Source organism: Penicillium argentinense, assembly GCF_028826775.1.
Source record: "Penicillium argentinense strain IBT 30761 chromosome Unknown utg000003l_segment0_segment0, whole genome shotgun sequence".
Lineage (NCBI taxonomy): Eukaryota > Fungi > Ascomycota > Eurotiomycetes > Eurotiales > Aspergillaceae > Penicillium > Penicillium argentinense.
In genome coordinates this window covers 287635-303279 of record NW_026622662.1, presented here as the reverse complement: position 1 = coordinate 303279, position 15645 = coordinate 287635, and the positions used below count along the sequence as shown (strand labels likewise).

General features: G+C 47.8%; 6 protein-coding genes across 6 annotated transcripts; 1 reads left to right on the top strand and 5 right to left on the bottom strand.

Annotated features, from left to right (window-relative positions):
- Window positions 1–2246: 2246 nt before the first annotated feature.
- Window positions 2247–2658, top strand: N7532_002286 (uncharacterized protein; the record flags this gene model as incomplete). Its single annotated transcript, XM_056614780.1, has 4 exons — window positions 2247–2414; window positions 2480–2494; window positions 2562–2594; window positions 2653–2658. 4 exons carry the CDS (start codon window positions 2247–2249, stop codon window positions 2656–2658), a joined length of 222 nt encoding a protein of 73 aa, XP_056477752.1.
- A 793-nt stretch (window positions 2659–3451) lies between these two features.
- N7532_002285 (uncharacterized protein) lies at window positions 3452–3813 on the bottom strand (the record flags this gene model as incomplete). Its single annotated transcript, XM_056614779.1, has 2 exons — window positions 3452–3603; window positions 3723–3813. The coding sequence occupies 2 exons, from the start codon at window positions 3811–3813 to the stop codon at window positions 3452–3454; spliced, it is 243 nt and encodes an 80-aa protein (XP_056477751.1).
- A 1641-nt stretch (window positions 3814–5454) lies between these two features.
- N7532_002284 (GNAT family N-acetyltransferase) lies at window positions 5455–6172 on the bottom strand (the record flags this gene model as incomplete). Its single annotated transcript, XM_056614778.1, has 2 exons — window positions 5455–5708; window positions 5770–6172. The coding sequence occupies 2 exons, from the start codon at window positions 6170–6172 to the stop codon at window positions 5455–5457; spliced, it is 657 nt and encodes a 218-aa protein (XP_056477750.1).
- Window positions 6173–7807: 1635 nt separating this feature from the next.
- On the bottom strand, window positions 7808–9339 carry N7532_002283 (uncharacterized protein; the record flags this gene model as incomplete). Its single annotated transcript, XM_056614777.1, has 2 exons — window positions 7808–8323; window positions 8617–9339. The coding sequence occupies 2 exons, from the start codon at window positions 9337–9339 to the stop codon at window positions 7808–7810; spliced, it is 1239 nt and encodes a 412-aa protein (XP_056477749.1).
- A 2826-nt stretch (window positions 9340–12165) lies between these two features.
- N7532_002282 (uncharacterized protein) lies at window positions 12166–12517 on the bottom strand (the record flags this gene model as incomplete). Its single annotated transcript, XM_056614776.1, is given in 2 exon segments — window positions 12166–12276; window positions 12296–12517. 2 exon segments carry the CDS (start codon window positions 12515–12517, stop codon window positions 12166–12168), a joined length of 333 nt encoding a protein of 110 aa, XP_056477748.1.
- Window positions 12518–13069: 552 nt separating this feature from the next.
- N7532_002281 (uncharacterized protein) lies at window positions 13070–13935 on the bottom strand (the record flags this gene model as incomplete). The annotated part of the gene is made up of 2 exons (XM_056614775.1): window positions 13070–13573; window positions 13642–13935. 2 exons carry the CDS (start codon window positions 13933–13935, stop codon window positions 13070–13072), a joined length of 798 nt encoding a protein of 265 aa, XP_056477747.1.
- Window positions 13936–15645: the final 1710 nt, after the last annotated feature.

Here is a 15645-nt window from a genome sequence, read left to right as displayed (position 1 = left end):
CTATAAGGAGAAAGGTCGTTCGGCCGGGTATGCAGCGTACGCAATCGACCTCGGACAATGACCATCTCCACTCCTGCTCCCACTGAGCGATGATAGTGCTACGTATAAACGCCCTTTCCCTCGTCAGCAGCGGCCGGAATGGGTGCGATTTACCCGGTTTGGCGGCTTCCTTCGCTGTTCGATCCGCGGCGTCATTGCCGGGGTCGTCACAATACCCCGGCACCCACAGAAGGCGCAGGGCAATATCTGCGGCTTGGACCTCGGTAGTGGCTTGGTGGATTGCGTGAACAATCCGTCGCCCTGACTTCCTTTTCTCATTCTGGATTGCCTGTAACGCTGACCTGCTGTCCAGAGGATGGTCGCGGTCGTGTCTCGGTCTTCCACTCCTACGCTGCCTACCATCCGTATGTTAGAGGAAATCCTCAGGATGGAACTCCTGTGGCAGCCAGCTGCCCGTGCCATCTCAGTTATAGATAGTTCGCCACTGTGGATCATATCGTAGATTAGCTCATGCGTGGAAGCAGCTAGGTTTGGAGCCATTTTTGGTTGGACCACTTGTGATTGCTTGTTCAGTGTGCCTCCCGAGGAAGGCTGTTTCAGAGGAGGGGTATGGAGGTGCCAGTTGTATAGAATTGACTAGCGAATATATGTTTGAAACAACTGAATAATTTACGGACGAAGAAATACACAGCAACTTACAGGGGCCCTCCGGAAGAATTCCCTATGTAGTCTAGTGCATCTTTGCAGCGTGCCAAAAAGTCATTCGAAGAGTGGAGGTGGTCGCGCCAGTTTCGGAATGTACTGTACGTCTGAGCCGCTGGACAGATATCCTTTGGAATCATTGATTTGCCCAATGCCGGGACATCTAATTACGCACAGTGGAGAACTATCTATCGCAGATGGCCAGTCTCGGGCTGCAACAGGAGTAGCATCCTGAAAATCTCTTCCAATATACGGATGTTTGGCAGCGTTAAAGCACCGCCTAATAAAGGTGGACGCCCCCATAGCATCACTCTAGTCATGCTCGAGGCTTTGTGCGATCATCTGCCCGAAAAACCCACCTTGTACCTCGACGAGATGGCGATTTTCTGTGTGACAAATTCGCACTTCAAGCAACGAAATCGAGAATCAGTCGCGCCCTTGCTTCCAAAGGCTGGTCAAAAAAGACTGCCCGGGTCAAGACCCGAGAGTGCAACCTAGACCGTGATGAATACCTTTATTTTATCTTAGAGTTCCAGTCTTACCACCTTGTTTATGTGGATGCATCTGGATGTGATAAAAGGACAGGCTTTAGGCGAACGGGTTGGTCCCCACTCGGTACCGCACTTGTTCAAGTGTCCAAATTCCATAGTGATCAATGATATCAGATACTGCCTGCATATCCCCAAGATGGCATTGTTTTGTCTCGAGTATTCAAGACTCAACTGATGCGTTCATCTTTGAGATTATATTGAGCAGCTTTTCCAGCACTGTGGGAAATAGACCAGATGTGCTAATATCGCTCGCTGATCGTATCAGGTATTTAACTGCTTGACAATTCAGCACCCCCCGGAGAATCTCGCCATCACTTCTCACCACAAATACACACCGGATTGGACTGCAAATGCGACCATGAAGGGGCTGAGTTATTTCTCTATTTGGACTGTAGGGTTGCTGCTACTGTAACCGTCCCCAAAGTGGACGAAATAAAGGTTGTTGGGCTTCGAGATAAGGAAGAATGTAATAGGGTTGTTTCTGATCTTTTCTAAGAAGATGTCTCTATGACACTTTGCTCACTTTGTAAAATTTCTAAAACAATGTAGCGTCGGGAGATTCCTTATGCAGCTCATTTTTCAAATCCATAACCGCGAATAGACGGTAGAAACGTATTTTACCAAGAAATATTGCTTCGTGGCATTCCCTGTGAGAGGTACGCTGCAACCTTCCACGCTCCGAGGACGGCACGTAGTACGGAATGTAAAATTTATGTCGCCAAGGAAAATCATGGCCTGAAGCACAATAGTAACTCGATTATGATTGGCATCTTGTGGCATCTTGTGGTATGGTGAGGAATTTGGTTCAACCTCTAGAATTTCTGCCTGCTTCATAATAAACTAATTACAAAGGCTACAATCCAGCCACAAATAGAACGATAAATCTCCCACTCAGTGTTTGATATTCGTGAACCAAAGCCTTTTCGTTAAATCTCGCCATTTTAAAAACTCGTCTTTCCTCACCCATTCGTCTGATTTTCATTCTGTGCCAAAATGCAGACCCGTATTTTCGTGATCGTTGCCTCCCTCCTTGGAGCTACCATGGCCGCTCAGGCTTCTACTGAGAAGGTTGACATGGCTCAGCTTACGGAGGGTCAGCAGTCTGCCTTAGACAACTTGAATACCCAAGGTCTCTGTATCATGTGGGATGACTGTTACAATGTAAGTAGCTGAGTCACAGATGCTTATGAGTATCATTAGTGCTAACTTCGTGATTTTGCCTATAGCGCGGCTGCTGCTCCGTAAGTGATAGTCACCAAAAATTACCGTGACCATTGCACGGGAGTTGCTGACTGAAATTCTTCGCAGTTACCTACTACTACTCTCCCCGGCTGGTGCAGTGTAAGTATTCCCTTAACTTCTCTAATAAAGAATGGAATTAATCGACGCCTCACAATAGTGCTAAATACTCTGTCGCGAATCCGTGGCCTGGTTGCTTGTTAGTGCAAGATGATGTTTGGGCTAAGTAGGAAGGAGGAAGGTGGATGGGATGCTACATAACTAGGTATCAAGGATTGGAATTCCTATGGGTCACATACAAAGCTCTTAAGCCTCACCGTGCTTTTCCGTTTTGTACTCGTCGATTATTAGTTAGTTTCTACCCTTAAATTGTTGGGTAATCCTAGACGTAGTCAATCAGAGACTTTTTCATTCGTGATTTGCTCTTCCAAAATGGGACGTCGTACGTGCTAAATGTCGAGATGAAGGATAGGATCTAGGAGGAGCGATGTGTGCATGCCAGCAATTGAGTGATATTGAAGATTGAAGATGTCTTAAGTAACCCCTGAATGGAAGCGTGCTTTACACGCTTCCCAATTGTCCGCGTTACCATATAAGGCTTAGTGCGTCTCAGGGGGGATGGCAAGATAGCCATCGGAGCCTCAGCGGCATTGAAGACTGCTGAAACTCAACACTAGATTTGACACTAGGTCCTATGTGGGAGGGTCACAATTAATTATTTCAGGTACGGATATATTTCCTGCGATGGATTAATGGCCGAATTCTATGATACTTATCACCAATCGGAAAATCTTGCGCAATGTCAGGTTCTTACTCCCTAATCAGGTCATGCATATGCATTTAGTAAGATCTCCTTAGGTAAGTTCATTTACAAATAATACTAGGGCAGTATCATTTAGTCTGACCCGCCGGCTGCGAGCTATCTTCTGTCATAGAATTCTCCCGGCGTTCTCCTTGATCTATTCCCAATAAGAGCTGGGTAGCAGAGTCATGTGTTGTTCCGTATCCTTCACTACAACTCGATTGTTCAATTTAACCCTCCACTCGATCTGGTAGTGAATACAGTCTGGAGATTGTTCATCCCATGCACTCATATTTTCACATACAACCGCTGGATGAAAACTCAGTTAGTCAGACGGATATTGGTACAAGGAGAGTAAATATTCACTATGTCCTCGGCATAGGATGAAGGGCAGGTTACTGATGGCGTCTATTGGCGGTCAAAGTAACCGGTAGTGGGGGCATATGAGGGAGTCCGTTCCCAGAGATCAGGCTGTTCAGTTCGGTAAGTATCATCATTGTTGAAAGGAGTATAAGTCATCCCCCCAAGGCAGAAGATGCCACTGCGGAGTCTAGTAACATCATTGTGAGTTAGCTTCTACGAAGGGGTGTCACAGAGCGTATAGTAAAGAGAGCTGTGGCTGACAGGCTGAGTAGAGCGATAAGCAGGTTCATGAGTAGCCTCCAGGTAAGCAAGCTAATTTAAGTCACTATTTGCAATGTCTGGTACCGAGTAACACTAGACTGTCACTTGGACATGGGAAGTGGCAGAGGAGAGTGACCTCGCCAGATTCTCGAAGAGGGCATGGGCCGGGTCACCACCCGGGAGGTGTGGAAGCTGATCGACGTGCTGAAAGACATCATCCATCATCACACCACACTCATCGAATCGGCCAAAGCCGAGTTACAGGAAGTCAAACACGATCAGAATCTTCTCCACGAACAGAATTAAAAGCTCCACGAGGAAATCAAAGCGTTGAGAACGCAAAACGAGGCCACGTCTGTAGCCCCTCGGTCTCGAACTTTGGGCGGCAGTAGCGGCCAGCGGCAATAGTGGTTCCCCCCACCCAATCCACCAACGTACCGATAAAGACCGGAACTGCATCCGAACCAGCACCCAGCGACCCTCCGTGGACCCAAGTGACAATGAAAGCAGCGACGGAAACACCTTCGGCCGTTATCCCCCTACGGACGCGGCTAACACCCATATCCGCACGGCGCTATTGAACGCCCCACCAACGCAAGACGCCCAGGTGGCTGGGATCGGAACCACTAAGTCAGGTTATGTTATCCGATTTAAGGATCAAACATCAGCCGATGTGGCCCGCAAAAACACTAAATGGCTAAACGAATTGAGAAACAACACGAAGCTGATGAAACTGCGGTTTGGAGTAGTCGTGCACCGTACTCCGACCGAGGATTTCGACCTGAAAAATGGTAACTCGGAGGCTATTGAGAAAATCATGGACGAAAATGACCTGACGGGACAGGGCTACCGAATTGAGGAGGTAGCCTGGCTGAAGAGAAACTTGTTGGTATCTTGAGACTCGATTGTTCGATCGACGTCATCGGCAATGTCTTTGTTTCTCGCATTATCGTACTCATTGGATCTCTGTTTGTGTAAGTGCATTGTGTCAGGATGTCGGATACGTGTATCATCTAGTATCGAGGGACGGCCAATTGATGCATGAGATGGATTAACGAGAGTGTGTCTGTGTATTCCGATCTGTTGAAAATGATCCAGGGGCTATAAACTGCGTATTACATCACAGTTCTTCCGAGAATGACCCGAATTACCATACAATTACTATTGCAATGTGGGTGGATGCTGAATAACCAAGAGCAGTGGAGAATCCACAGTATTTTACCTCTCTCAGAGTTGACATGGAATAATACTGAGGGAACCAATAAATATGATTGATTGATTGAAGAACTATCTTAGAGACTACTGTTGAAGTGTCTCTAGGCTTCAGGGGCTAAAGTTTGTACATGAGTATCCGAGTTGATCCGGTTTGTCATACCAAAAATATGGAGAATTGGGTGGCCGCTGAATCGTCCAATATCTAGTGGTAAAATACTGTACCACCTCGTATCGACAGGTTATCTCCATCCAAGTCATCTTGTTGTACTATCATTGCTGATATAACACCATGGGCCGTTTCTCTGTTGGTTGATACCAAATTCATGGCTTCCAAATAATACCAGTAAGCCGGAAGATCCCAAATCCGCTATTTTCTGGTGCGTATTTTCGTAGATCAATATCTACGTGCCTTGTTTCTTTGAACCCAAGTTTATCGAAAAAGCCATATGCAGGTGCCTCCGCAGCGGTAGCAAGTGGAATGGCCTCTGCTCTAGCTCGGTCAAATCCAAGCTGGAGTAAGCTGGAGCCTACACCTTGTCGTTGGTATGATGGCTCGACGCACAAGTAGACCAATTCTAGACACAATTTCTGGTATTAGCAAAGACACCATTCAAACCCGCTGCATGGAAGCCCTACCATAACGGTCAATATTTTCCGTTGCCTTGCTTATGGCTATGTTCGCCGCAGATACTTCTGCAAGGACACCAGGGTTCATTCCCTCCGGGACATTGTGCCCATTGTCTGCGGACTGGGCAGGGGCCATTGAGTCTCCTTTGGTTGCCGTCTTCCTCGCCAGGACAATGTAGCCGATGATCGCATTTGAGTCACCATCAGTCGCCTTGAAACATTCCATCGAGGAGTCCGCAAATGCACCTTCGACAGCTCCTGTGTACTGCTTTTCCTGGACAGGATCATTGGGCCACGGCTGATACAGAAGACGATTGATGCTTAGAGAAAGCTTTGCGGAGTGTATGAATTTCGATAGAAAGGCAAGATCTGAGCTTTCGACGGGGGATATGGTGTGGTTCGGGCCAGCCATTTTCGTAGAGTATTCCTTTCACACGCAGGAAGATATCTGGAATTTTTTCGCACCAGCCCGTCGCAAACGAATTTAAATATTCCAGAATGTCTCTTTGTTGCCTGGCAAGTGACTGATGTAGGAGGCTGGGACTGTCCAATTAACACCCGGATTGAATGCTTCCAACTTGACCCACTGCGTACTCGTATTAAAGGAATTCCAAATCGAGGCACGAGGCCCGAAGTTCCCACTTCACTCTTTCATGAACACAGGAATTCAAATCAAAGCGAGTTGAGCCCTGTCCGCTCGCATGGTAAACCTTTCTGCCTGGACTATCGCAGATGCATCCCAAAATCTTGAATCATGCTGCACCGTCATGGATACGTAACTGTTGATAAAAAATTGGTATGCCTGCTTTGCGTCCCCAAAAGTGATTAGCGGGTTTCATTGGAGCCTTCGATTCGGGTTCGGGTTCGGTAGTCGATCGTCATGTCATGATCAGCGAGCTGTGCTTGTCTGCCTCCAGTAGAGTGGGGCCATGGCAATATGGTGTAAAATATCAGTCAACTTTCGGAAACCCAATAGGCAAACATTTTCGGTTTATCTCTTTTGAGGTGGTGTGAAATAGGTGATGGATGTAATAAAGTACAAGCGAAAAACAATCCCACCATAGCAGTATGTAAGGTGTGTAAGAAACAATACAGGCCAGCATGCCGAGGATACACGGTAAAATTCCCAATGGGGACTAGCTAAGGTTAGTAATCGAAGTCCGAAAAACGGTGAAAGAGTAGAAGTGGTGGCACCAGTTTCGGGACGAACTATATTGTCTCTGAGCATATTTCATATATGTCGGCGGCAATGGAAAATGGAAAGGGCTAGCTAGTATAAGTGGAAAAATTGATGGTCTTGAAAATCGAATTGTCGCCTGTCCCCGACCGCCTTCCATAATAACGGTTGATTCTCGGAAACGTGTCTAATCGCAGTTAGGCTTCATCACGTGATAGAAGAAGGCTTTCAGTTGCGGTATTGACTCCGTTTGGAAGCAAACGGTAATACAGTGTATACAGTCACATCTCATAAGTATTTGCACCCCAGTACTTCGGCAGGCCCGAGGCCCACTTTTTTCTGCCGGTAGAACTTCAAAAGTGTTTCTGGATACGTTTAGCACCCCATTTTGCGGATCGTTTCAGCTCGCATATTCGCTCCCGGACGTAGGGAGGGAGCTCAGGGCCGCGTGGCATACTAGGAAGCAGTATATCCTAGCAGATATAAGCAAAAAGGATAGTGGAAAAGGGTGATAAGCTTGATAATTGGTATGTTACTGCACGCTGCGCGCAGCGCGCACTACCGCGCGTATGATAGTAATAGGCAGGCGGTACAAAAGAGCGGTCAGGGGCGGGATGTACTGGGGTGCAAATACTAATGAGACGCCACTGTACAATGACTCTTTGGAGGTATAACTGAATTCGAACATCACTCTACTGACCCAATAACCTAAGAGAGAAATAATCTAAAAAGCCAATAATCTGAGAACAAACTGTAACAAGCTCAAAGTTAATGTGCAAAATAATGCCTTCGCCTCGCAGAAACATGAAAACGTCAGTGAATCTCATGGGAACCAGCCACACCCGGGGCAGGACAAAGAAAACATAGCCGTCAAGTCAATTGGGCACCGCTGGGAGATAGTTCAGCGGTCTGGTCAAGTGATCCGTTTGAATTCTTCGCAGTGGCCCATGCGTTTATGTCACGTAGGAAGCGACGAGCAGTCCCAATTCGAATCTCGCGCTGAACGAAGAAGCCAGAGTCTGGATCCTCGAGGATCAGTTCAAGATCTAGATGATTCTCCAAAATCACCTGGCAAATGTTGCGGAAATCAGCTTTATACGCCTCCTCAGTGGCACGTGACTCCGGCCATTTGCAGTATTCTCTCACAGCTGTTTCACGAGGCCCGGCAATCATCAGCCGCTCCTCAGATAAGGGCCTGGGTAGAGATGAAGTAATCACGGGCGCACTCCCGTTTTGTGCTGGTAAAACATTGACTATTGTTGGAGGATATGGTACTCCCGTTGTTGGCACATCAACTTTTTTCGAACTTCTTCCTGTCTGGCTTTCCAGGATTAGGTCTCGACGAATATCACCGGGAATATCGTCATGACCATCTAGGATGCCACCCTCATCGACATAGTCGATAAGCCGTTCTAGATGCGGGGTCCTGAGTTTGTAGTGTTTCTTGTCCTTCGGGTCCTCCCTGTTGTGATATGTCGTATCGTAACGGAATCAATTCCTAACCTCACGGAATTACCAGCGTTGATTGGAAATCAATCTGGAGGTCGCATGTGTATATAAACCCTCAAGTTTTCTGTCCAGAAGGAATACAAGCAATCTTCCTCTGAATTACAACACTCCCAGCACCAATCAGACTTGTGCGGACACGAGCGGACATTACATCGCATGAGCTCGTATACGCGTTCCCAGGTCGAAGGTTGTCCAGTGACCTCTTCCTCCGCCACAATGTTCGCCTCACGTTCAGCTAACATTCTGCTAGTTGCAGATACACGTCCTCTCTTTTCGGATTTTCTTGGCGGAGGCATGGAATGGCCATCATCATCCTCCCTATAAGTGAAGGCGATCTCGATCGTGAGCTTCTTGCCCATACGAAGTAGATTGCTCCATTTACGTAGTTGCTTCTCCACTGGGGTCCAGTTTATGTTAGTAGAACTACAAAACTTTTCCAGTTTTGCTTGCGACCGTTCGTTCACTTTGACTGTAATAGCCGTGCCTTCTGATCGAACTCGCTGGTGACGCTTCTTTTTTGTTTGCAGCATGTTTTCAACGTTTGTTTGTAAACTCTTTCCCCAGTAATCGCCAGGAGCTATAACCAGGTCTTCCTCAGTTACTTTGCCTACCGTTTTGCGGTTGAGTATAAGCCTCCAGGCAATTGTGTACGAGACATATCTCGGTGGCAGCTCGTCATATTCGCCACCTTCTTCCCATTCAGCCAACGGGAGAAAGTCAAGATAATCAGGCTGCAGTTGGTCCGTGGCACACTCAGGGGCAGGGCTAAGAGAGTACACGGTGGCGGGCGTGCGAGCGAAATTACCAGGTGTGGGGGCATAATCTGAATTTCCGTCCCAGCGGTCGACCATCTGGGTTTGATAGGCATCGTCATCAAAAAGATTATTGGTCATCGTGGATATCTGCGGAGTGGTGTGACCTGAGCAATGTTGTAAGACGTTAGCCAGTCATCTCTGGTATCCAATAAGATTTGAAGCCGCAGCATGATGATAAGCAATGGTGGAGATCCCGAAAGTAAACCTTGCTGTTGAGACTTGCCTATCACCTCGACCCCAGATGGACCCCCAGGAAGCATCAAGCGCTGCAGTAAAGCCACAGCAAGATGCAGAAGGGAGAAGTTGACACTTTGCAAGTTCAGATGTTGCTTTGTTTGCAGTGTTTGTTACGTTTGTTTAGAACCCTCCAGAAACTCCAGGCTTCTAATTTTAGGCCTTAGTATCTGTGTTACAATCTATAAAAAGGAATTGGTATTATTACTGGTATGTACAGAACGTGTTATTTACTTGTATCATGTGGTTAGGGTTTGAAAGAGCATCTCCATGTTCGCAGCATGGAAACCGATGTCGGGCGCTTCTGTAAGAAGCTTGAAGAGGGGAACCTTGAACTTCGAAATGGTGCGGGGATTTTGGGGTGGTGAGTGGCTTCTTTGTCTATGGAGTGTCGAATCTGTGACTTTATGGTACAATCTATTTTTAATTCATATGGTACATCGTGAAAGATGAATCATCTGATCCGTAAGCTCCACGCAGCGCAGGATATTATGCCTCTTTTTGTTTCCCACCTTGTGTTTCTAATGAATTAACCGGAGTATCAGATTCAATGAAATCACGGAAGACAAATTTGCTTTTCTCAACCCACCCCATTTGCATGTTACCATTCGCACCGGCGGGGAAGAAATCAACAATATCTAATAGCGCATCGTCATGCGAGAAAGATAATAAATACATCATCCCGACGATCCGCGTCTTGGAGATATCTGATCGTCGCCGCATCATCGGCATTGAAGCTAACGACATTTTTCACCGCTGAATAGATATGAGTCCTCATCTCTTCCTGTGCACACAGCTTCTGGAGCGCCGTGTCGTCGGCATTACCCAAATCCTGACGTGTTTCAGAAACCCGCGGAAAAGGAAGCAAGAGTTGCCGAAATTCGCGGAGACCGTTGGTTCCCATTGATCAGAGAAAGACGGTGGCCGGAGCTCGGCTCCAATGGAAAGGTGCTATAGTGTAGTGTTCGCGCTCAATAGCCCTTCCAAAAGAGCATTCCCTCTACTATCACGTAGATGATGCAAATCATCGCCGGTACCCAATGCAGAGGCTTGGTGAGACCGACGTGCAGGAATTTGAGAGGCGAAAGCAGGGGAAGATGATCTTTGAGATCATGTCCATTGATGAAAGCCTCTACCGATACTAGCCTTCCAAGATTAGCCAGCTGGGCCAAATTCATTTTTCCTTACCACTTCCCAGGTCCCGTAAGATCACTTGGCCATATCTCGAGAGACTTGAGTGAGGGCAGATGGAACCAGCCGTGGAACTTCTTGGCCTTGCAATCTGGGGTCATAACTCCCCCTTGTTGAACGTAAACGGTCTCACAATCATAGATGAGAGGGCAATGGCCATACAGAGGAGTGGGACATTTACGCCAAATTCGACAAGCGATGATCTCTCAAACCTGTAAATTGTGTTTGAGAGAGTTTTTGGGAAAAGCACCACGTGGTATATCATCATGCTAGGGAAGCACGATTGCTACGCAAAAGCGTAATCAAATCTCAATGATCGTGTGACGGATTGAACCTGGGAATAGCCTCATCTCGTGGAAGGATGCCTGAGGCATAATTTTGGGTCGTTTGCACCACGCGTTTGCTGGTGCGCGTTTGCTGGGGACTTAAGCCCTCTTTTTCTGGCCGACGTTCTTTCTTTCTCCTTCCTTCTTCATCTTCGAGATTCTCGTCCTGTAGGCACCGAATGAATCTGTTTCTTTCGAACGGCCCGTAACAGATCGCAAATTGTGAAGTCGGGATAAGAGGATAGCAAAATACGCATCTGTGATCCACTTCAAAACTTTGGGATCATATCCTGCAACACAATTCGGGTGGCAGAATTCGCAGCTGAAGATCTTCCTGCTGCCTTGGAAATTGTTCCATTCAAAATTGTAAGGCCAGGGAGGCTGCCAGTTCTGCCACGGACCGCGCTGGCATGGAGGTAGGGGTTCCTCATACGACTCCTGGAAAGCACCCCATCCAGAATGCCGGAGCTCGTGAATGATCATGGACACATGTTGAATAAGCATCGCGCGATTGGGGAAGTTGATTATCACAAGGAGCAGCGATATGATCTGAACTACACATGACTACGGTCAAAGCAATGTATACCTTAAAAACCCAGACGTAATCTTCATTCACCTATTTCTATTTCAAAGATCCAAAATTATAGTCCTCTTCCATCGCTATAAATCTCTTTTTGACCGTTTGACCTTCGCTTGCTCATTCTTTTTCTGTTGCGTACAATATCGAAACATTTGTCGTGGTCTGCCAAACATATGTCGGTTCTGGATGCGATTCCTCCTCTGTCAAATTCCTTCCCAGCCCCCTACATCTCAGACTAGAGGTTAATCATCAAATGATGCTGGCAAAAACTATTCTTTACTGGATCCCGCAAACACCCATCAACCGTGCAGTACCCGATTTCCTCTCCAAGACGGGTATACAACTCATGCCAGTGGAACTTACACTGATCCTCTCCAGCAACACAATACCGACTGCAACCGCGCTCAACACACTGAATATGCCGAGCAGGAACACGAGCCCTAGCACCCCTATCCCGCGCATGGAGTAAGCAACGTCCGCCTCTTTGTGCATACTGGTTGCATCCAGCCTCCTTGCAAGCCCGCCACGGCCTACCGTTCAAATGTCTCCAGTGTACGGCGCAAAGTCCGTTCCTCACTGCAATGTTAGCGCATCCTTTGTGGAGTCCCTTGCATTGACGACGGGCTCGAAATTCGCGGTCGGGGTGAGCTTCCTTCCAGTGCTTGCAGCAAAGTCCTTCCTTCGCTACGTTTCGCTTGCAAACTAACTCTTTGCAGGGGCGGTGGAGTTTACCCGGGTTCATGTGGTTCCAGTGTTTGATGCAGTACTTGTCCTTTCGTTTTTCCTTTTCGCAGTCGGGGAAGGCGCAGGGGAACATCGGTTTGCCGTCGTTCAGTTTTTTCCAGTGCTTGGCGCAGTAGCCGCCTCGCTCTCGCTGGTTGGTGCAGTCGGTGTACTTACAGATGTAGCTTTGACGTTTGGCCATTTTGATTGTTGGTCTCGAAAGTTTCGTTTTGAGATGATGGTCTATTTATTGGATGGTGATGCAGTGGGTGAGATATCAGAGTTTGCTGTGATGAGCTTGGTGATGGACTGAGAAGGACTGGGTGCTTCTGCCTCTTTATAGTGGAATCTTCAATGGCGCCGAGTCTTCTAACCCCCAGCTGCTGCCTCACGTTAAGTTATTATTACGGTGTCAGAGTCGAAGAAAAACAAAGCCTCGAGTATCAGCTATTTATTGACAGCGTCGGGTAGAGACAAAGAGCAAAATGCGGTCTGCTTTCAGCACGTCAACCAGTTTAGACTCGAACAATGGCCCTACTCTGCTGTAAAATATATTTCTTTGTTGAATTCTGATGGCAATAAAGTCCACACGGCACATCTGTTATATAGACACGTGGATAATGCATGTTTCAGACGAGAATTTCGAGGAACCTCAAATTCAGGCCATGATCGAGTATGTCGAGAGACCTAAACAGGTCACCGACAATTGCCTATTGTTCGTTCTTCCACGGTATACCCCCAGCTTATTTAGACCTCATCGCGGATTCGATAACTCAAAGGGCCCCTTCGGCTGAGCAGAAGTACCAATCTCATGGGCAGCACCCGAGTCTGCCTGAAGTGTCATCGGTACATGTGGGCCATTTTGCTCAAACGACCGGTACCTCGCTCTTGCCTGTCGTTTGCCCCACCAAAATCCGGCTCCCAGCATTGTAACTGCGGCGAAGACTCCCACCGAGACACCAACACCAACTCCGATCGCGATGTGGTTTGTTGGGCGCGTGTCGTCGCTTTTTGAGGCTGAGGTCGTCGGGCTGGTTATATATGTGCTTGTGGCGGCGATGGACACACTTGTGGAAGTAGGCGTGCTTGGGGTGGTAGATGTGGCAGTTGTGTCAGACGCCAACCGGACTAGAGTGGGATCCAAGGTAAAAACGTCTTCGTTCGTGCAACAGTCGGTTGTACTGCCACAGCAGTACGTGGTGCCATTATTCCCAGGGCAAAGGGTGACCTGGGAGCCCCCGCCTGAGTTCCCCCCAGCCTTGATCGAATGAGTGCATATCAGCCTTTGTCTGTTGATTGATCTCAGGACCAGAATTTCTGTCTTACAGCTTCGACACAAATTGTCTTTTGCAAGCAGTTCGGGCTATCCCATTTCTCGTCCGTGCAATAGTTGCGATAGTACTTGGCCGGTGACGACCAGTAGCAGAGCCCATTTGATTGACAGGTGTCTGGATCCGTATCATTCAATCTGCAGCACATAGAATGAACACCCGGGATCTCAATACATGGTATGAACCTTGAGTCTGCAATTGTTCCATTTGGCGCAAAGCACTGTGTTGTCCAGGTAGAGTGGACGAGAAGAAGTAGAGCCCAGAACACCGAGTATCGCATCACGACCATGTCGATTATCACGTAGAGAGCGTCCAAGGCAAGGACAAGTCGGTGGAGGGGAATTTTCTACACGTTTTGAAAAATGTTGGGCTCTTCAAGCCAGGCGTGATTGCGATGTATGACCAAGGAGCGAAGCGATTGCTAACTCGAGTAAGATGAAGCAGCACGGGTGTGACAATGCAATGTCCAATCAAATCCGCTTTGTGTACAGGGGGGATGCCCCTAGTTGTGTTTTTGGATTAGCGCTTACCAACAGATTCGGGGCCTAGCGTAGTGTATTTGCGAATTGTCCAATGGTCTGCTAGTCGCTGTCTCCACTGTCTGAGTCCTTGGACGAGACGGATTCAGCCTCAGCCCTGTGCCTTGCACTGTAAATGCTCTTATATTTGCTATTTGTGCCTGTTTTCGAAATTTCGATTCCCGTTCTGGTGAGCGCTGCTCAGGAAATCGGGAGGTCATTTATTGGACATGCAGTTCTGACGTCTTCGATAAAGAGAAACTGTCGTTTCCCAGACTTTGGCTGATGGCATTTAATACTCTGGAGGGATAACTTGATTTTGGCCTCTCGGTCCCCGGGTTGTTGGACGAGAATTTGCTGTAAATTTAGCCCGAAGTGACTAGTTCATTAACTTGTAGGATATTGATCTAGAAGCGCCTCCTCTCCTCGCTCCACCACGCAAGGGCTCTCAATACGTTCCCGCGTGAGCTGTCCATGAGTATGCCAAGCCCCATACCCGGGCCACTTTCTTCCTTTCCCCTGGAGCGCCGGTTGCTGCCCTGATAACATCTATGGATAGATTGTTTGAGCACTACCTAGATATTCTATTAAGAAAGTCTGGTCCATATTTGACTTGATTTCTCTAGGATAAAAAATTCCGATAACCCGGCAGTAAAATTGTCCGATAGTGGTACGTGACTGACCCTTCTCATCTCATCCTTTTAGGGGACCTTGGGAGCAAATATGAGATGAATTCACTGTATCCATATGGATGATTGCCACGTAACCGCTTTTATCTCGGCTCTTCCAGAAAAATACATGGGATACATTGACGATTCTACAACATGGTCATTAGTTTCGTGTCATTGTATCCTTGCGTGGCTTGGTCTAGGTCTGTGTATGGTCTCGAACAATGTGAAGTGCTCGATGTGGTCTGGTTCTGTGATGGTCCCAAGCTGACAATTTCGTATTGTACTCCGTCATCCAAGGCAGCGCTGACAGCTCCCGCAAAGAGTACAATAGACGCCTGTTACTTGTGCTGCTGCTGCCCTCGCATTTTTACGTGTTTTAATCGCATTTTCTGGGAATTGCTAGGGACACAACAGCTTTTGCTAACGTATTCAACCACCGAGTGGCGAATACCACCGAGCGGCGAACCCCGGGCAGGAGCTGGTGTGGGGACAGTGTCCACTCGCCGAAGCAGCTCCCGCAAGAACTCCACTGGGGTTGCGATGATGAAGCTCTTTGCATTTTGTTGGCTGTTTCACAAACGCCAGGCTGGGAAGGTAGGGATAGGGACGAGCAGAAGTAGAGGAGGGGAAGGGAGATGGGGGACGAAATCCGCGATGCCAGCATTTCCCAGCCCAGACCGCTGTATTTGGGGAAGAAGGCGGAGGCTGGCTCTTTGTCTGGTTTATTCACCTGCACGGATTCGCTGCTGTGTTATTCACTGCCTGGAGGGAGGTTACATGGCTGTTGCGGCTCTCCGATTTTTGTTCCTT